Raw genomic sequence first — 18,642 nt, forward strand, 5'->3', positions numbered from 1 at the left:
CACCACTGAAACTGAATTGGTGCTCGCTAGCTTTGCAAATTCAGCTATTGTTGGAAGCCAGCCAATATGAAACAAACTATTAAAATTACAAGAGTTTGCAGCATATGTTGTGTAAATGGTGAACTCATACAGCTGTCAACTCTTGTCATTTTAATCCGTTTCACATTTGCTAGGTACCTTTTAGATCGAAGCCCAAATAGAATGATTGAAGATGATAGAAGCCCATCTCCTACTGTAAATAACCTACACACTGTGTGTGTGTGTAGCCAGCCAGCCAGCCAGGTAGAAAAATGGCAGAAAAATAAAAGACGAAAATCAGAGTATTTTTCAATACACCAAAACGCATAGTAAGAACCCTAGTAGCCTAATATCTCAGACTAGTTGATAAAATGTTCATAAGAAAGAAATGAAATTCTAATGGAAATGTTTCACAATGATGTCATTAGGCAGAGCAGGCAACAGATGGCACACAGACAGCAGAGTTGGGGACAGATATGCAGGGACAGACTGGCAGAGACAGGGAGTCTCAGGTAAGTTTGTTGAGTCTTTGTTTGGCAACATTATGAAAGGTTCTCAATTTTTTTGACTTGTAAAATAGGAACATAATTGGAAAATGCCATGGATACCCCCACTCTCAACTTAAACTGGTGACTGAACTAAGATTTGTTAAAGGCAATGGTATTGCTGTTGTGATTAGTTGTGTCGTTTTGGGTACCGGTAGTTAGGAGTACGGCAAACACCTTATTTCTTTGGTTCCTCAATATACATTTACCATATTACAATGTAGGCTATGTGTTACAGCACTACTTTTGGTGTCCCCCTCAGGAATTGCTCTTGAGAAAATTTCATGTAATTGTCCCCTCCAAAGTTGATATCAGATTTTCGCCAATGATTAAGACATACGTTTTTTACCTTACTGGCTTTTCAAAGACAGCTTGAAATGTAGCCTACACTCCTCATTGCTGACCTATACTTTTCTATAACTGGGCTAACAAATCGCAAACTAGCAAAGAATATAAACACATGTGCACACACGCGGCTCTGATCTGAACTGAAAGGCGCATTCACTCGCTGATGATTGAAAGACCGCTCTTGGGCTACCCATGTCAATAGAATTCTACTCCGATGCGCTCCAGCTCTGCCTACAACAAAATCACAGACTCAGTCTTGCAAAGGAAGATTTGTTTTGGTTTGTTGTGAAAAGGGGCTGATATCATTTGGATTCGATCATAGAAAAAAACGTTGATCTATGTAGTGCGAACTCAGTGAAATTCAGTCTCGTGTCTCTGCGCAGCATGGCATATATTCGGCACAACAGTCTTCGATGAAGTACGCGGCTGCGCGCGCACGCACACAGTTTATAGAGGGAACATTGGTTACAACGTTTAACATTGGCATCAGGCCATTATTTCCAGAGACGTTCACAAGTCTTTGAGGTAGAGTTCAAGTCAAGTCTCGAGTCCCTTTTGGCAATGGCTTTCTACCTGCTGTGGGTTACAGTAGGTCTATAAACCTTGTCAATTATTTGAAGAGACTCCCCTGTTCATTAGTCCATACTTGTATGAAAGAAAACACATCAGGCGCTATTTCAGTCAAAATACATTTCCTTTTAAAATGTAAACAGTTTACATTTAATAAAAGTAATTGTACAAGTCATTTTCTTAATCGCGACTCGAGTCCGAGTCTCCGACTCGAGTTTCCATCTCTGATCATTTCCCATACTCGTGATCCCCACCACACTTTGCACATCTCATTTTACCTTTGCACACATTAGCAACATGCCCCATCCGTTGGAATTTAAAGCACCAAAGTGGAGGCGTCACATACTCTCTAACTGAGTGATCCTAGCTACACCCTATTCGGCAGGTTCCCTTCCAATTGTAACAGTACAGTTATAGTGTCCACTCGACTGCCACTTTCTTTGCTTTTCATCCTTTTCACTTCAATAACTTTTCCTCCTTTCAGGGAAGCCTGAAAGTGGTACATTTCTTCCATGGTAATTTCCAATGGCATCCCAGCAAATTCCCTCAGTTTAGACATAGCACCAGGAATGTGACATTTCACCTCACCCCCATTTAATGAGTTCAATTTCAAAACTTTCTCCTACTGAATTTGACTATTTGCAATGATCAGGACCTTCCCATAACCCAGTGGTTTGGCATCCTTAATCACCCCAATTTCTTTCTTAATTGCTTTTGTCAAATGCAACGGATTGAAGTACTTACTTGCCGGTTCTGGGAACACTACCATAACTTTATAACCTACTCCAACCTCTTTGTCTAGAGGGGTCCTTTACAGGTCTACTCTCAATACTACTCATTGTTTCCCCAGCAGTATTCATCCCTCCATCACCCTCATTACGATTTCTGTTACTCCTGTTCTTCCTATTTACAACAGGTGTAAATAGCTGATCATTACTGGTTTTCAGCAGCGGTGCGTGGGTAAAATCACAGGGGAAGCCAGACAAAAAGCCATATTACAACCTATGTGTTGTGATAATTGCGTTGTTTGCCCTATAACCTGTTAGTTCATATGCCTTGTGACTGTGATATATAGGCCTAAAGGCCGAGACAATAAGAAGACACAGTGGCAGAATAAATTCAGCCACACCTTTGTTTCATCACAAAACCAAAGAGCAACCTCTGTCTACTGTGTAGTCCACAAAGCATATTGAATGCAACAAACAGTTTCATGACCTACAGCATGTTCAAGCAAGTTAATGTTTCTGACATTTTAGGATCACTAAACAACTCTTGATTTAGAACCACGAGAGTTACCACAAATCGCAAAGAAAACAGGAGCTGCCTCCAATATTCCAGCACCATTTCAACTTCAACATCATCAAATCACCTCTGCTTAGTCAAATAAATTGAATAAATAAATCAAATAAATTGATTTAGTCCAATCAATGTAAGCTAAATATGATGTGGCTGTCCATGGTTCTGATTTCTCTCTCTCTCTGTGTGTGTGTGTGTGTGTGTGTGTGTGTGTGTGTTCTGCAAGTTAAAAAACGTTGACTCACCCCACTTGTATAGAAACACCAATGCCATCCTCCTCTCTTTCATGTTGAGGAAATGGTCTATCACTCTGTCATACAGTACACAATTGTATTTTTTAATTGTCCTAGGCTACCTGGCTTAAATGTTTGTTCGCTAGCCTAACTTCCTTTCATGGGAAACGCTACATTTAGCTACATATTGCACTTTCATCCTCTCAGGCTAGGAGCACAATACATGAATTAATGGTTGGATCAGAATCGCCATTATAATCATTGGCCAGTATGGAGAATTAAGTAAAACCACAAGTCCATATCCCTATCTTCATCCATGGCTAATTTAGAAAGGGCCAATTTTAGCTAGCTAGCTAGCCACTGGAGGACAACAACACAATCACAATGAGATTAAACAATTCAAGTTGTTTCTGTCAATGACATAGGCTCTTGGTGAGATTTGATAGGCTTCTCTTTACACTTTTTTTTTATGGTGCGCTAGGACCATTCACAGTTGAGCTCTCACTCAGTTTAGCTCAAGGTTGATTGGCTATTATTTTATACATTTTTTATCAAGGGAGACCGAATGCTTGCTGGCTTCAATTGCATTCAATGGTACAGGCAACAATGTCATAAGCCTACTCTTTGGAACCAGACAGTATCAGATAGATGGCCTACACATACAGAGAAAGAAGGGCGCTGTTTCGCTTGCTTTCTCTGGTGAGATACATTCAACCTCTTGCAAATTTAAGAAAAATTCTGACACATACATTATTTTAAATATATATTTTTTGGGGGTGCATTTTTTGGGGCAAGCCTGACTTCCCTTGGCATCCATGAAAACAAGCCACATACATTGCCCTAGCGCTACCATCTGAACTAGCCACCATGCCAACCCAGTCACAGAACAGTTGTGCCAAATCCGATAAAAAAACAAAGATACAGTTTTGTAACCGATAGTGGTCCAACATCCTCATCAAAGGTTCCGCGGGTGTTCGCAAGCTACGGTTACTGTTGTCTCTCTTTGAAAATGATTTATTGCTGATATGAAAGATAAGGTTCTTAACTTATTATGCTTCCAAAACCATTGGCTACCGCAAGCCATGCATGTTAGGCCTCAATCCCACCGACAGTTTTTCGGCACAAAATGGTATGCAGCATCATCTGGACATTCAATATTCGCCTTCTGCTACCTTTTCTGTCAAGCCGTCTACACATACAGTTTGATGCATACGTTCGATACACTCAATGTATGCACCACACGGAATGCACTGCAACTGCCTCTACAATGCAATGCTGCAAGGCAAACGCAGCGTTCCATTGGAAATTAATGTACTTCTGGTGTACCAAAATGCAAGGACACTGTCGGTATGATCAAGGCGTAAATGTTCAGTACTGAGGGTCTAGGATCTTAACAAAACTCCCCCCACAGAAGACGCCTTCGTCCAATGGCTGACTTTCTTATGTGTAATGGCACTGTAAGCCATGATTAAGGGCTGCCTAGTTCAAGGCTACGTTTCCTCTTCAATAATTTGAACATCTATTGATCATTAATCATCATAGAAAATACTTTTTATTTATTAAGGATGAGCTAGGTCATAATATTCTATTCACATCATTGGTGTGCTCCCTACAGTCTCACTCTCACTCAATTGACTACACTGGAATGGTCAAATCAAATCAAATTTTATTGGTCACATACACATGGTTAGCAGATGTTAATGTGAGTGTAGCGAAATGCTTGTGCTTCTAGTTCCGACCGTGCAGTAATATCTAACAATTAATCTAACAATTTCACAGCAACTACCTTATACACACAAAAGTAAAGGAATGAATAAGAATATGTACATATAAATATATGGATGAGCGATGGCAGAACGGCATAGGCAAGATGCAGTAGATGGTATAGAGTACAGTATATACATATGAGATGAGTAATGTAAACATATAAAAGTGGCATTGTTTAAGTGACTAGTGATACATTTATTACATCAAATGTTTTATTATTAAAGTGGCTAGAGATTTGTGTCAGTATGTTGGCAGCAGCCACTCAATGTTAGTGATGGCTGTTTAACAGTCTGATGGCCTTGAGATAGAAGCTGTTTTTGTGTATGCCGAGGAACTTAAAACTTTCCACCTTCTCCACTACTGTCCCGTCGATGTGGATAGGGGGGTGCTCCCTCTGCTGTTTCCTGAAGTCCACGATCATCTCCTTTGTTTTGTTGACCTTGAATGTGAGGTTATTTTCCTGACACCACACTCCGAAGGCCCTCACCTACTCCCTGTAGGCCGTCTCATCATTGTTGGTAATCAAGCCTACCACTGTAGTGTTGTCTGCAAACTTGATGATTGCCCCGTATCACTCACATCATGAAGTGCTTTGAGAGACTAGTCAAGGATCATATCACCTCCACCCTACCTGACACCCTAGACCCACTCCAATTTGCTTACCGCCCCAATAGGTCCACAGACGACGCAATCACACTGCACACTGCCCTAACCCATCTGGACAAGAGGAATACCTATGTAAGAATGCTGTTCATCGATTACAGCTCAGCATTTAACACCATAGTACCCTCCAGACCCTGGGTCTCAACCCCGCCCTGTGCAACTGGGTCCTGGACTTTCTGACGGGCCGCCCCCAGGTGGTGAGGGTAGGAAACAACATCTCCACCCCACTGATCCTCAACACTGGGGCCCCACAAGGGTGCGTTCTCAGCCCTCTCCTGTACTCCCTGTTCACCCATGACTGCGTGGCCATGCACGCCTCCAACTGCACTTACTTTGAAGAGAAAGATGACTGTCTCATTTGGAGGTACCACCACCAAAAAAATACTAGGTCCATAGTTGTGTGCATTTATTAAAATGATATTTGTTAATGCAATTGACTAACAAAGAGTGCTTCTACATCTGCATTGCTTGCTGTTTGGGGTTTTAGGCTGGGTTTCTGTACAGCACTTTGTGACATCAGCTGATGTAAGAAGGGCTTTATAAATACATTTGATTGATTGATTGATTGATTGATTGATTGATTGATTGATTGATTGAATAAAATGTCTCATAAAATGGTTCAAGCATTATTGAGGCGCTTTCCATCACGTGGTCATCTCTGCTGCTGCAACAGTGACCACGTTTACATGCGCATAGTACTCCGGATAGTAGTTTATATCCCGATTTCACAAGTATCCCTGTATCCGTGAATAAACAGAGTATTCCTAATTTAAGTCCATATGTGTCAACTGAAAAACAGAATACCCTACTTGAGTATCCCAAATAATAACGTGATATTCAAGGACATCAACCACCCGAGCCACTGCCTGTTCACCCCGTTATCATCCAGAAGGCGAGGTCAGTACAGGAGACTGAAAAACAGCTTCTATCTCAAGGCCTTCAGACTGTTAAACAGCCATCACTAGCACATTACAGGCATAGACTAGGAATCCCTGGCCACATTACGGAATGGAACACTAGTCACTTTAATAATGTTACTCACCTCATATGTATATACTCTATTCTATACTATTCTACGGAATCTTAGTCACTTGATAATGTTTACATATCTGGCATTATTCATCCCATATGTATATCCTGTTTTCTATACTATTCTACTGTATCTTAGTCCATTCCGCTCTGACATTGCTCGTCCATATGTATATAGTCTAAATTCATTCCTACTTAGATTTGTGTGTATTGGGTATATGTTGTGTAATTTGTTAGATATTACTGCACTGTTGGAGCTAGAAGCACAAGCATTTCACTACACTCGCAATAACATCTGCTAATCACGTCTATGTGACCAATAACATTTGATTTGATTTGATATTGTTGTGCATGTAAACGTGGTCACTGCCAACTAACAAGTGGGTTTTGACTTACATGGGATGCAGCTCTCAGAAGTGACTTTTCGTAGCAGAAGGTTTAGAATAGCAGGAAATTAGCTTTAAAAAAATCTATATTTTCTCATTGTAAAATGTGTAGAATTAGTTATGAAACTGCAACAATTGTTTTGTGTACCATGGCAAAATGTGTCGAATAAGCTGTTTTGCCAAGAAAACATTTTAAATTTAAAAAGACAAGAATTTCTATTGGAAAAATTCAGGAATGTCCCTCCCCGTTTCGTTCCGTATAAGAAACTTTCGCAACAGAATCGGTGGAATGAATACACCCCAATTCACGTGTTTCCATTGCACTTCAGTGCACACAAATTACTCGTAAAACCTTTCTAGCAAGGGCGATATTGCGCGTGCACGTGACTGGCTTGCCATAGAAAACAAAGCTGTCTGCGCGGCATCCATTACAGCGGAGGGTGCAGACTTCGGGAATATATGAATATAGACGCCAGAAAACACTCCTAAATATGGATTTACAGCGAGTATAGGATCATTTGAGACTCGGGCCTGTAAGGGCAGTGAGACTGCAGGACACTCGCGAAATTGACGAAATATACAGTTTTTCTCGGGGTGCTTTGTCTTGGCCAGCGAGCAAACCATCATTGTCATTCGATTGGAAGCTTTTCGACTAGTGTTTGCTAGATGGGGGCTGGGGTACATCGCCATGTTGTTATCAAATAGTAACTGTTAAAAAAGACATCTTGAAGTAAAGGCGGAAATTTTGTCCACCAGGTCCTTCGTTTTGGCCACAGGGAACCGAATCTCAACAGTCGCGGAACCCACCACTGACTGTTGTCGTCGGTGACATGGCGGAGCAAGGCTACTCTTCTTGGTGAGTGCGCATAGGTATAGCCATTGCACGAGCTGGCTAATAGCCTGACTTGATTGCTGTATGTACTTTTCTTTCTTTTTTACATAGATATAGTTGACAACCTGCTTCGTTCCTAAGTAAATCAGCCGCTATTTTGCTTAACTAGAATTAGATGGCCCTGTTTTCAAATTGTGTTCGTGAGCTAACTAACTACTGTCCAAGTAAAGGGCTAGCTCGCTATCTGCCAGTTAGCTAACTTAGCCGCTCGTCTTAATGTTGGCATTTCATTGGTCATACGGAAATGGTTATGCAAGGTAGACGAATCTGTAAGGTTGTATATAACTAACGTTAGTTCGCCAACTCCTACCAAAATAATATTATTAGGTTAGCTATCTAGCTTGTAAGCCCCTCGTCAACATCAGTTTTTTTTTGTATGCATAAATATCTTATTGCTACATCTCGTTAGGCAGTTGCACACAAAGGGAGCCTATGAGCGTAGCTAGCCTACCGAACCAGTTTACGCTTGCTAGCCAGACTACGTTACCCGAAAAGCTCACCGGCTTTATTCATGGAATGTCTAATTTTTCACACAATAATTATGTTGCCATTGTGATATATTTATGACACGCCCGGTGTGTTATAAAGTCGGAGAGAAATAGCTATGTTATTGAGTCATCCATTTTTATTTTGTTAATGACGTGCGCAGCTGGCTTGCTAGCAAGTCAACACCTCTAGCTTGTTTAGCTAACGTTAGCTAACTTGTTAGGTTATCTTGATTGTCCATCATAATAACCTGCTTCCTAAGAGTAGCTAGCTGGCTAAATAAGGCATTGATCTGTAAATCGGGGTTTATCTTCCCGCATTGCAAACAACTACCTCTTCCCCTACTGTATTTATTTATTTTGCTCCTTTACACCCCAGTATTTCTACTTTGCACACGTATCTACTGTCAAATCTACCATTCCAGTGTTTTATTTGCTATATTGTATTTACTTCGCCACCATGGCCTATTTATTGCCTTTACCTCCCTTATCTCACCTCATTTGCTCACATTGTATATAGGCTTATTTTTCTACTGTATTATTGACTGTATGTTTGTTTTACTCCATGTGTAACTCAGTTGTTATGTGTCGAACTGCTTTGCTTTATCTTGGCCAGGTCGCCTACCTGGTTAAATGAAGGTGAAATAAAAAATAATAATTGTTAGCTATAACTAACTGATTGCAATCCCTACTGTTATGTGCCAGAATAATTTCTAATTTTATTTTTTATGTGTGATAGCAAGTGGTGCCATGCAGACCAATATTAGGTAGACTGATAAATAACATGTCCATCCGTGCCATTTATCGATTTCTCGCAATTGGAAATGGGGTCATTTTGTCCACTTTAGCTGTACATTTGATGTTTTTAATTGCAGGCCTATGCTGCAGATCATGGCATTATTAAAGTCAAATTATGTGCCATCTAAATGGCTAGTATTGTTTTTAAGTATTGATGTGGAGGCAACCATTTATAGCTCAGACACATCGGTAGGATTGTCAAACGTTTTCCTGTGTCAGCAGTTGATCTCTTTTGTGTTAACACAGCAAAGACCTTGAAGTCGTCAGCCATTCAGCCTTGTTAAAATATTCCAAACCAGAAGGCGGCAGTAGCATTGTTTGGCAATGCATGTCTGTGTATGTTGCTTAGGTTTGGTCTAGATTCCAACGTTAGTTAGCTAGCTGCACTAATGTTGCTATTTTGCGGAAAGCCCTTGTTTGTTTGTTTATTTATTTATTTATTTGAACCTTTATTTTACTAGGCAAGTCAGTTAAGAACAAAGTCTTATTTACAATGACTGCCTACACAGGCCAAACACGGACGACGCTGGGCCAATTGTGCACCGCTCTATGGGACTCCCAATCACGGCTGGTTGTGATACAGCCTGGATTCAAACCAGGGTGTCTGTAGTGACACCTCTACCACTGAGATGCAGTGCCTTAGACTGCTGTGCCACTCGGGAGCCCATCTGGCTTGATAATACTAGCCAGATGGCCACAGCTAGATAACTACCTAGCAAGATGACAAAGAAACTATTTCATTCACTCTCCATAATCATGGGGAGTGGAGGGTGAGATTTTTTTTGTGTGTGGGGGGGATTTTGGATGGTTGAGGGGCAGTCCTCGGGGGAACTGTGTTGGAGGTGTTAGATGGTTGGTGACCTTGCGGTTGGGATCTTGGGCCGGTGTCCGAGAGGTCGCTGGTTTGGGTCCCCGATTTGGCTTGGTGGGAGATCTGTCGATGTGCCCTTTGGTGGGGCGCTTGACCCTGGATGCTCTGTATGGCTGCATCATGTTATGGGTATGCTTGTAATCATTAAGGACTGGAGGTTTTCATGATTTAAAAAAAAATGTAATTGAGCTAAGTGCAGGCAAAATTCTAAAGGAACCTTGTTTAGTCTGCTTTCCACCAGACACTGGGAGATGAATAGACCTTTTTTCCCCTCTTTTTTTATACCTTTTATTTAACTAGGCAAGTCAGTTAAGAACACATTCTTATTTTCAATGACGGTCTAGGAACAGTGGGTTAACTGCCTTGTTCAGGGGCAGAATGACAGATTCGATCTTGCTACCTTTCGGTTACTAGTCCAACGCTCTAACCACTAGGCTACCTGCTGCCCCTTTCAGCAAGACAATAACCTAAAACACAAGGTCAAATCTGCATTTTACAGTTTTGACTGAAATCTACTTGAAAATCTATGTCAAAACCTGAAAATATTTGTCCTGCAATGATCAACAACCAATTTGACAGAGCTTGAAGAATTTTGAAAAGAATAATGTGCAAATGTGACCAAACGGCTCAAATCGGTCTTATGTAGCAAAATTTGAAAATGTAATTTTTTTAAATGTTTTACATTGGATAAAAGTAGACTCTCAGAGCTACAAAATGGTACTTCATACACTATAGTTGAGGAACAATGGGAAAGTATTTTTGCTTTGAAAGTTGATCAACTTGTAAACTCACTTTTGAGAAAAAGTTTTTTGAATGTTTTGGTACTGCTATTGGAGAGCCCTTCTTTGTCTATACCCATTCAGCATTGTTCACACCCTCTTAAGCTTTAGCCCCACCCATCACTTTAAGGGTTGATCTATATGTAACGTTACTAACACCAGTCAAGCACCCAAGCCAACTTGCTAGCTATTTCCAGACATCTAAGTGAGAGAGAACAGCTCACTGAACATTACTCACCCTAGCAGAGCTGGTTAGGCTGTTATGTTATCCAGAGCGTTGGTAATTGTCTGTTCGTTCAAAGCGTTTCGCGTTCAGAGCACACACTGGACGCTCTGGCCGATGAGTTGATCCAAACGTTCTGACCTTACAGCTTGGGTGCTTGACTGCCATTGACTGGCTAACATTGGCTAGCTACTTCCAGACACATAATGAGAGAACACCCCACTCTGACCATTTTACTCACCCTAGCAGAGCTGGTTAGGCTGTTTTCATGTTATCCAGAGCATTGGTGACTAACTGTGCTGCTGGCAACAATTTAGGTACGCATTTATGCAGACACTGGTGGCCATATTCAACACGTAACGTTAGCTAGCGAGCCAGCCAGCTAACGTTAGCTAGCTAACTAGGTAAACAATGAAGCATAATCACAACTCATGACGTTACTACCCTGCATGAATCTGCAGGTAGCTAACCAACCAGGTTCAATGTTAGCTAGGTAACATTTGGCTATAGCTAGCTAAGCAAATGGCTCTTTCTGTCAATTTGAAACGTGTAATATCTGAAAATGTAGCTAGCTAGACTATCTTACCCGTATACGTCATTCATGGTTAGACACGTCTCCTGTGGGATGCCATGGTTGCCCTTAGTTTGATGCTGTAATGCGGAGACGGGTGTTTTCTCTATCTCCTTAGCTATCATACTCTAATTCCACTGATTTCAAAACTCAGTCCTCCAGAAAGTGGAGAGCAATGTGTATGCCGTTTTAATACATAGCATCAATTTTATTTAAAAAATCCGCATTAGACAGGATTACCTAGACATACTGACCAGCTCAAATAGACAGAAGTGTGCTATATGGCAGACCAATCCAAACTCATCTCTCGTCATTTCCACCCCATTCATTATCTCAGCCAATCAGGGCTAGCGGGAAGTTTGCCTCACTTTTTCTTTGACTAAACCAACTAGGCTCGTAATTTAACAATTTTATTTGTATTTACAGATGGCATACAAGTTTTTTTTTTTTATTAAGGCACATGAAAGTTCACATGTTCGAGAAGTCATTTCTGCCAACAACAAAAAACGCAATTTGTTTAAAAAACAAAAGTTTCCGTTCAAACTGCTCTCCTGTGAATTAGTGACATAGCCCTAGTTTTCTGAAACGGGTCACAAATGTTGAACAATCCAGGCATAGAATGCTGTTAGACTTATCCAGAAAGACTCTCAGCTGTAATTTCTGCCAAAGGTGACGCTAATATATATTGACTCGGGGGGGGGGGGGGGGGGGGTGAATTATTTGAGAGGTCAGACGTTTCTTGTAGTTGGCCACCAGGTTTGCACACATCTCAGGAGGGATTTTGTCCCACTCCTCTTTGCAGATCTTCTCCAAGTCATGAAGGTTTCGAGGCTGACGTTTGGCAACTCGAACCTTCAGCTCCCTCCACAGATTTTCTATGGGATTAAGGTCTGGAGACTGGCTAGGCTACTCCAGGACCTTAATGTGCTTCTTCTTGAGCCACTCCTTTGTTGCCTTGGCCGTGTGTGTTTTGGTCATTGTCATGCTGGAATACCCATCCACGACCCATTTTCAATGCCCTGGCTGAGGGAAGGAGGTTCTCACCCAAGATTTGACGGTACATGGCCCTGTCCATCGTCTCTTTGATGCGGTGAAGTTGTCCTGTCCCCTTAGCAGAAAAACAGCCACAAAGCATAATGTTTCCACCTCCATGTTTGACGGTGGGGATGGTGTTCTTGGGGTCATAGGCAGCATTCCTCCTCCTCCAAATACGGCGAGTTGAGTTGATGCCAAAGAGCTCCATTTTGGTCTCATCTGACCACAACACTTTCACCCAGTTGTCCTCTGAATCATTCAGATGTTCATTGGCAAATTTCAGACGGGCATGTATATGTGCTTTCTTGAGCAGGGGGACCTTGCGGGCGCTGCAGGATTTCAGTCCTTCACGGCATAGTGTGTTACCAATTGTTTTCTTGGTGACTATGGTCCCAACTGCCTTGAGATCATTGACAAGATCCTCCCGTGTAGTTCTGGGCTGATTCCTCACCGTTCTCATGATCATTGCAACTCCATGAGGAGAGATCTTGCATGGAGCCCCAGGCCGAGGGAGATTGACAGTTCTTTTGTGTTTCTTCCATTTGCGAATAATCGCACCAACTGTTGTCACCTTCTCACTAAGCTGCTTGGCGATGGTCTTGTAGCCCATTCCAGCCTTGTGTAGGTCTACAATCTTATTCCTGACGTCCTTGGAGAGCTCTTTGGTCTTGGCCATGGTGGAGAGTTTGGAATCTGATTGATTGCTTCTGTGGACAGGTGTCTTTTATACAGGTAACAAGCTGAGATTAGGAGCACTCCCTTTAAGAGTGTGCTCCTAATCTCAGCTCGTTACCTCTAAAAGACACCTGGGAACCAGAAATCTTTCTGAATGAGAGGGGTCAAATACTTATTTCCCTCATTAAAATGCAAATCAATTTCTAACATTTTGACATGTGTTTTTCTGTTGTTTTTTTTTGTTCCCTCTCACTGTTCAAATAAACCTACCATTTAAAATTATAGACTGATCATTTCTTTGTCAGTGGGCAAACGTACAAAATCAGCAGGGGATCAAATACTTTTTTCCCTCACTGTAGATCACTGACAAAAAATTACAAACCCATTTGAATCCCACGCTGTAACACTATAAAATGTTGAAAGTCAAGTGGTGTGATTTATGTTCTGAAGGCACTGTACATGTCATGATTAAGTTTATAAATAAAAACATATCTATCACTTAATTGAATCGCAACTGTTCTGAGTAAACTAAGTACAAGTCATTTTTAAATTGTTGGGGGACTTTCTGGGAATTACTGTTTCCTAGGCTTCGGTGTCCAACTACAACTACCCTTGGGTGACCAGGGTATTTGGAAAAAGCCACAGGATGGTTTTTCCAATACTGTCAAAACTCATTCTTTGAAGTTTTCAATACATTTTGAATATTTGTAGCTACTTAAGTCAATACCTGCAGTCAACTTGTGCAATACCTTAAGAGAAAGCCGATTGTGTTCTTCATTTCACCTGTCACATTATTTAACATTATGAATCTTACCGCAGTTCTTCAGAACAGTTGAACCAGTCACGTGTTTGTAAATAGCACAACGGGAGAACACGGGAACTTGTGAGCCCATAGTCCTATCGATGAGTCTCTGTTGTGTGGCGCACAGGTGATGAAATCACTTGTATGCAATTCACTACTAAATGTTTTCCATCAGATAGCTTATAATGGCTATCTGCCAGAACTCATCCACAGCACTAACTTATCTGTACAGTTGCCACTTTTTACTTGTGCTTCCTACTAGTGTTTTTTTTGCCCCTTTCTTCCTCAGTTCTTCTCCCTTCTGCTCCATCTACGCATGCTGTCTTCCTTCAGAAAAGCATGCATTACAACTTTGTTCATTTGCACAATTTTGTAGTTCACTTTTGCTCAAATCTTCATACTCACTGAAAATGTATTTATTTATTTCACCTTTATTTAACCAGGTAGGCCATTTGAGAACAAGTTCTCATTTACTGCGACCTGGCCAAGATAAAGTAAAGCGGTGCGACACAAACAACTGAGTTACACATGGGATAAACAAACAGACAGTCACAATAGAAAAGTCTATATGCAGTGTGTGCAAATGTAGTAAGATTCGGGAGGTAAGGCAATAAATAGGCCATAGTGGCGAAATAAGTACAATTTAGCAATTAAACACTGGAGTGATAGATGTGCAGAAGATGAATGTGGAAGTAGAGATACTGGGGTGCAAAGGAGCAAAACAATGAATAATATGGGGATGAGGTAGTTGGGTGGGCTATGTACAGGTGCAATGATCGGTAAGCTAATAATAATTTACTGGGGCTGTTCATGGCTCGGGCAAGGCCCCTTAGTTCCAGTGAAGGGAAATCTTAAAGCTACAGCATACAATGACATTCTAGACGATTCTGTGCTGCCAACTTTGTGGCAATAGTTTTGGGAAGGCCCTTATAGCATGACAATGCACCCATGCCCAAAGTGAGGTCCATGCAGAAATGGTTGAGATCCGTGTGGAAGAACTTAACTGGCCTGCACAGAGCCCTGACCTCAACCCCATCGGACACCTTTGGGATGAATTGGAACGGCGACAGCAAGCCAGGCCCAACATCAGTGCCTGACCTCACTAATGGTGTTGCGGCTGAATGGAGTGTCCGCAACAATGTTCCAACATCTAGTGGAAAGCCTTCCCATAAGAGAAGGCTGTTATAGCGGCAAAGGGGGGACCACCTCCATATTAATGCCCATGATTTTGGAATGAGATGTTCATCAAGCAGGTGTCCACATACTTTTGGCCGTGTAATGTGTGTGTACTGTGCATTTGGAAAGTATTCAGACCCCTTCACAGTTTGTTACGTTACAGCCTTATTCTAAAATTGATTAAATATTTTTTTCCCTCCTCAATCTACGCACTACCCCATAATGACAGCTTTTTGTTGTTGACATCACCTTTTGCTATGAGACTCGACATTGAGCTCAGGTGCATCCTGTTCCCATTGATCATTCTTGATGTTTCTAGAACTTGGAGTCCACCTGTGGTAAATTCAATTGATTGGACATGATTTGGAAAGGCACATACCTGTCTATATAAGATCCCACAGTTGACAGTGCATATCAGAGCAGAAACCAAGCCATGAGGTCAAAGGAATTGTCCGCACAGCTCAGAGACAGGATTGTGTCAAGGCACAGTTCTGGGGAAGGGTACCAAAAACAAATGTCTGCAGCATTGAAGGTCCCCAAGAACACCGGGGCCGCCATCATTCTTCTTTGGGAAAGTGGGGCAGTATTGAGTAGCTTGGATGAATGACGTGCCCAGAGTAAACTGCCTGCTACTCGGGCCCAAAAGCTAGAATATGCATAGAATTAGTAGATCTGGATTGAAAACACTGAAGTTTCTAAAACTGTTTGAATGATGTCTGTGAGTATAACAGAACTCATATGGCAGGCAAAAACCTGAGAGAAAATCCAACCAGGAAGTGGGAAATCTGAGCTTTGTAGTTTCTCAAGTGATTGCCTATCCAATATACAGTGTCTGTCGGGTCATATTGCACTTCCTAAGGCTTCCACTAGATGTCATAATCGCAAAGTATGCTTTCTCCGTAAAGCCTTTTTGAAATCGGACACTGGTTGGATTAACCTGTTAGGGCTAGGGGGCAGTATTGACACGGCTGGATAAAAAACATACCCGATTTAATCTGGTTACCACTCCTACCCAGTAACTAGAATATGCATATACTTATTACATATGGATAGAAAACACCCTAAAGTTTCTAAAACTGTTTGAATGGTGTCTGTGAGTATAACAGAACTCAAATGGCAGGTCAAAACCTGAGAGATTCCTTTACAGGAAGTGGCCTGTCTGACCATTTCTTGAACTTCTTTTCCATCTCTATCTTTTACTAAGGATCTCTGCTCTAACGTGACACTTCCCACGTCGTCCATAGGCGCTCAGAGCCCGGGAAAAAACAGAATGTCGTCATTCCAGCCCCAGGCTGAAACACATTATCGCCTTTCTCAAGTGGCCGATCAAGGGACTCTGGGCTTATGCGCGTGACCCGACCGCCCCCGCCTTTGTGATTTTTTTTCCTCTGTTTGCCGAAAAAGAGATTCCCTGTCGGAATATTATCGCTTTTCTACGAGAAAAATGGCGTAAAAATTGATTTTAAACAGCGGTTGACATGCCTCGAAGTTCGGTAATGGAATATTTAGAATTTTATTGTCACGAATTGCGCCATGCGCGTGACACTTCTTTACCATTTCGGATAGTGTCTGGAACGCACGAACAAAACGCCGCTATTCGGATATAACAATGGATTATTTTGGACCAAACCAACATTTGTTATTTAAGTAGCAGTCCTGGGTGTGCATTCTGCAAAATGCACTTTCGTGCATTTTGCCTGCAGCTTTCGCAATGCATTGCGCTGTTTTGCTTCAAGCCTATCAACTCCCAAGATTAGGCTAGTGTAACCGATGTGAAATGGCTAGCTAGTTAGCGGGTGCGCGTTAATAGCGTTTCAAACGTCACTTGCTCTGAGACTTGGGAGTGGTTGTTCCCCTTGCTCTGCATGGGTAACGCTGCTTCGAGGGTGACTGTTGTCGATGTGTTCCTGGTTCGAGCCCAGGTAGGAGCGAGGAGAGGGATGGAAGCTATACTGTTACACTGGCAATACTAAAGTGCCTATAAGAACATCCAATAGTCAAAGGTATATGAAATACAAATCGTATAGAGAGAAATAGTCCTATAATAACTACAACCTAAAACTTCTTACCTGGGAAAATTGAAGACTCATGTTAAAAGGAACCACCAGCTTTCATATGTTCTGAGCAAGGCACTTAAACGTTAGCTTTCTTACATGGCACATATTGCACTTTTACTTTCTTCTCCAACACTTTGTTTTTGCATTATTTAAACCAAATTGAACATGTTTCATTATTTGAGGCTAAATTGATTTTATTGATGTATTAAGTTAAAATAATTGTTCATTCAGTATTGTTGTAATTGTAATTATTATAAATAAAGCAAAAAAAATCGGCCGATTTTAAATCGGTATAGGCTTTTTTTTGGGCCTCCAATAATCGGTATCGGCGTCGAAAAAATCATAATCGGTCGACCTCTAGTTCCTACCACTTAAAAATGACTCCAAACCCCCTGCCACTGTCACTTAAGGGCCCAGGCTGTGTGGTACAAGGGTGGGACTTGGGGCAGACACACTCCATGGAAACGTAGGCTTCCCTCTCGGGTGTGCTCTCCCTCTTCCCCTCCCTCTGCTCTGTCCTCTCACTCTGCTTCCTCTCCCTCCACTCTCCATCTCTATCCCTCCAATCATCTCTAACTCCTCTTCCTCCATGCCTTTTTGCTGCTGAGCCCTGACTCTCCATATCATGTCCTTTGCTTTCACTGACCTAGAGGAACAGAGTAACAGGGAGAGGAGCAACACACAGGATACAAATGCAGTCAGGAACATCTCTCTCACAATGTCCCTTCCTTCCTCTTTCTTTTTCTCAACCATACACATACTGGCTTCCTAATAAAGGGTTTCCATAATACATTGTGTGATAGTTACCCGCCTCCCTTTCCACACTCTCTCCCTCTGTCTCCTCCAATAAACTCTTGCATTCGTGCTTGACTAACTACAGAGTTAGCTGATTAGTTAAATCAAATCAAATTCATTTGTCACATACACATGGTTAGCAGGTGTTAATGCAAGTGCAGCAAAATGCTTGTGCTTCTAGTTCCGACCATGCACTAATATCTAACAAGTAATCTAACAATTTCAAAACAACTACCTTATACACACAAGTATAAAGGCCGAATGGCATAGGCAAGATGCAGTAGATGGTATAGAGTACATTATATATACATATAAGATGAGCAATGCAGGGTATGACAACATTATATGAAGTGACATTGTTTAAAGTGGCTAGTGATACATTTAATTACATCAGATGGCAAGATGCAGTAGATGGTATAGCGTACAGTATATACATATGAGATGAGCAATGCAGGGTATGAAAACATATGAAGTGACATTGTTTAAAGTGGTTAGTGATACATTTAATTACATCAGATGGCAAGATGCAGTAGACAGTATAGCATACAGTATATACATAAGAGATGAGTAATGTAGGTTAAGTAAACATTATGTAATATAAAGTGGCTAGTGATAAATTGATTATATC

The 18,642-nt window shown here is 41.5% G+C and overlaps 1 protein-coding gene across 2 annotated transcripts in view; it reads left to right on the forward strand.

Annotated features, from left to right (window-relative positions):
• The first annotated feature begins 7,209 nt into the window (after positions 1-7,209).
• LOC106563206 (signal peptide peptidase-like 3) overlaps positions 7,210-18,642 on the forward strand; it is a 49,309-nt gene continuing 37,876 nt past the window's right edge. The window contains exon 1 of one of the 2 annotated variants that reach the window (XM_014128551.3): positions 7,210-7,711. In XM_014128551.3, the coding sequence (XP_013984026.2) occupies positions 7,686-7,711 (26 nt within the window). In that variant the 5' untranslated portion in view covers positions 7,210-7,685. The remainder of the gene's footprint in view (positions 7,712-18,642) is intronic. The other variant, XM_014128550.3, reaches the window with a different exon arrangement.

The sequence above is a fragment of the Salmo salar genome, chromosome 11, assembly GCF_965601325.2.
Source record: "Salmo salar chromosome 11, fSalSal1, whole genome shotgun sequence".
Classification (NCBI taxonomy): Eukaryota; Metazoa; Chordata; class Actinopteri; order Salmoniformes; family Salmonidae; genus Salmo; species Salmo salar.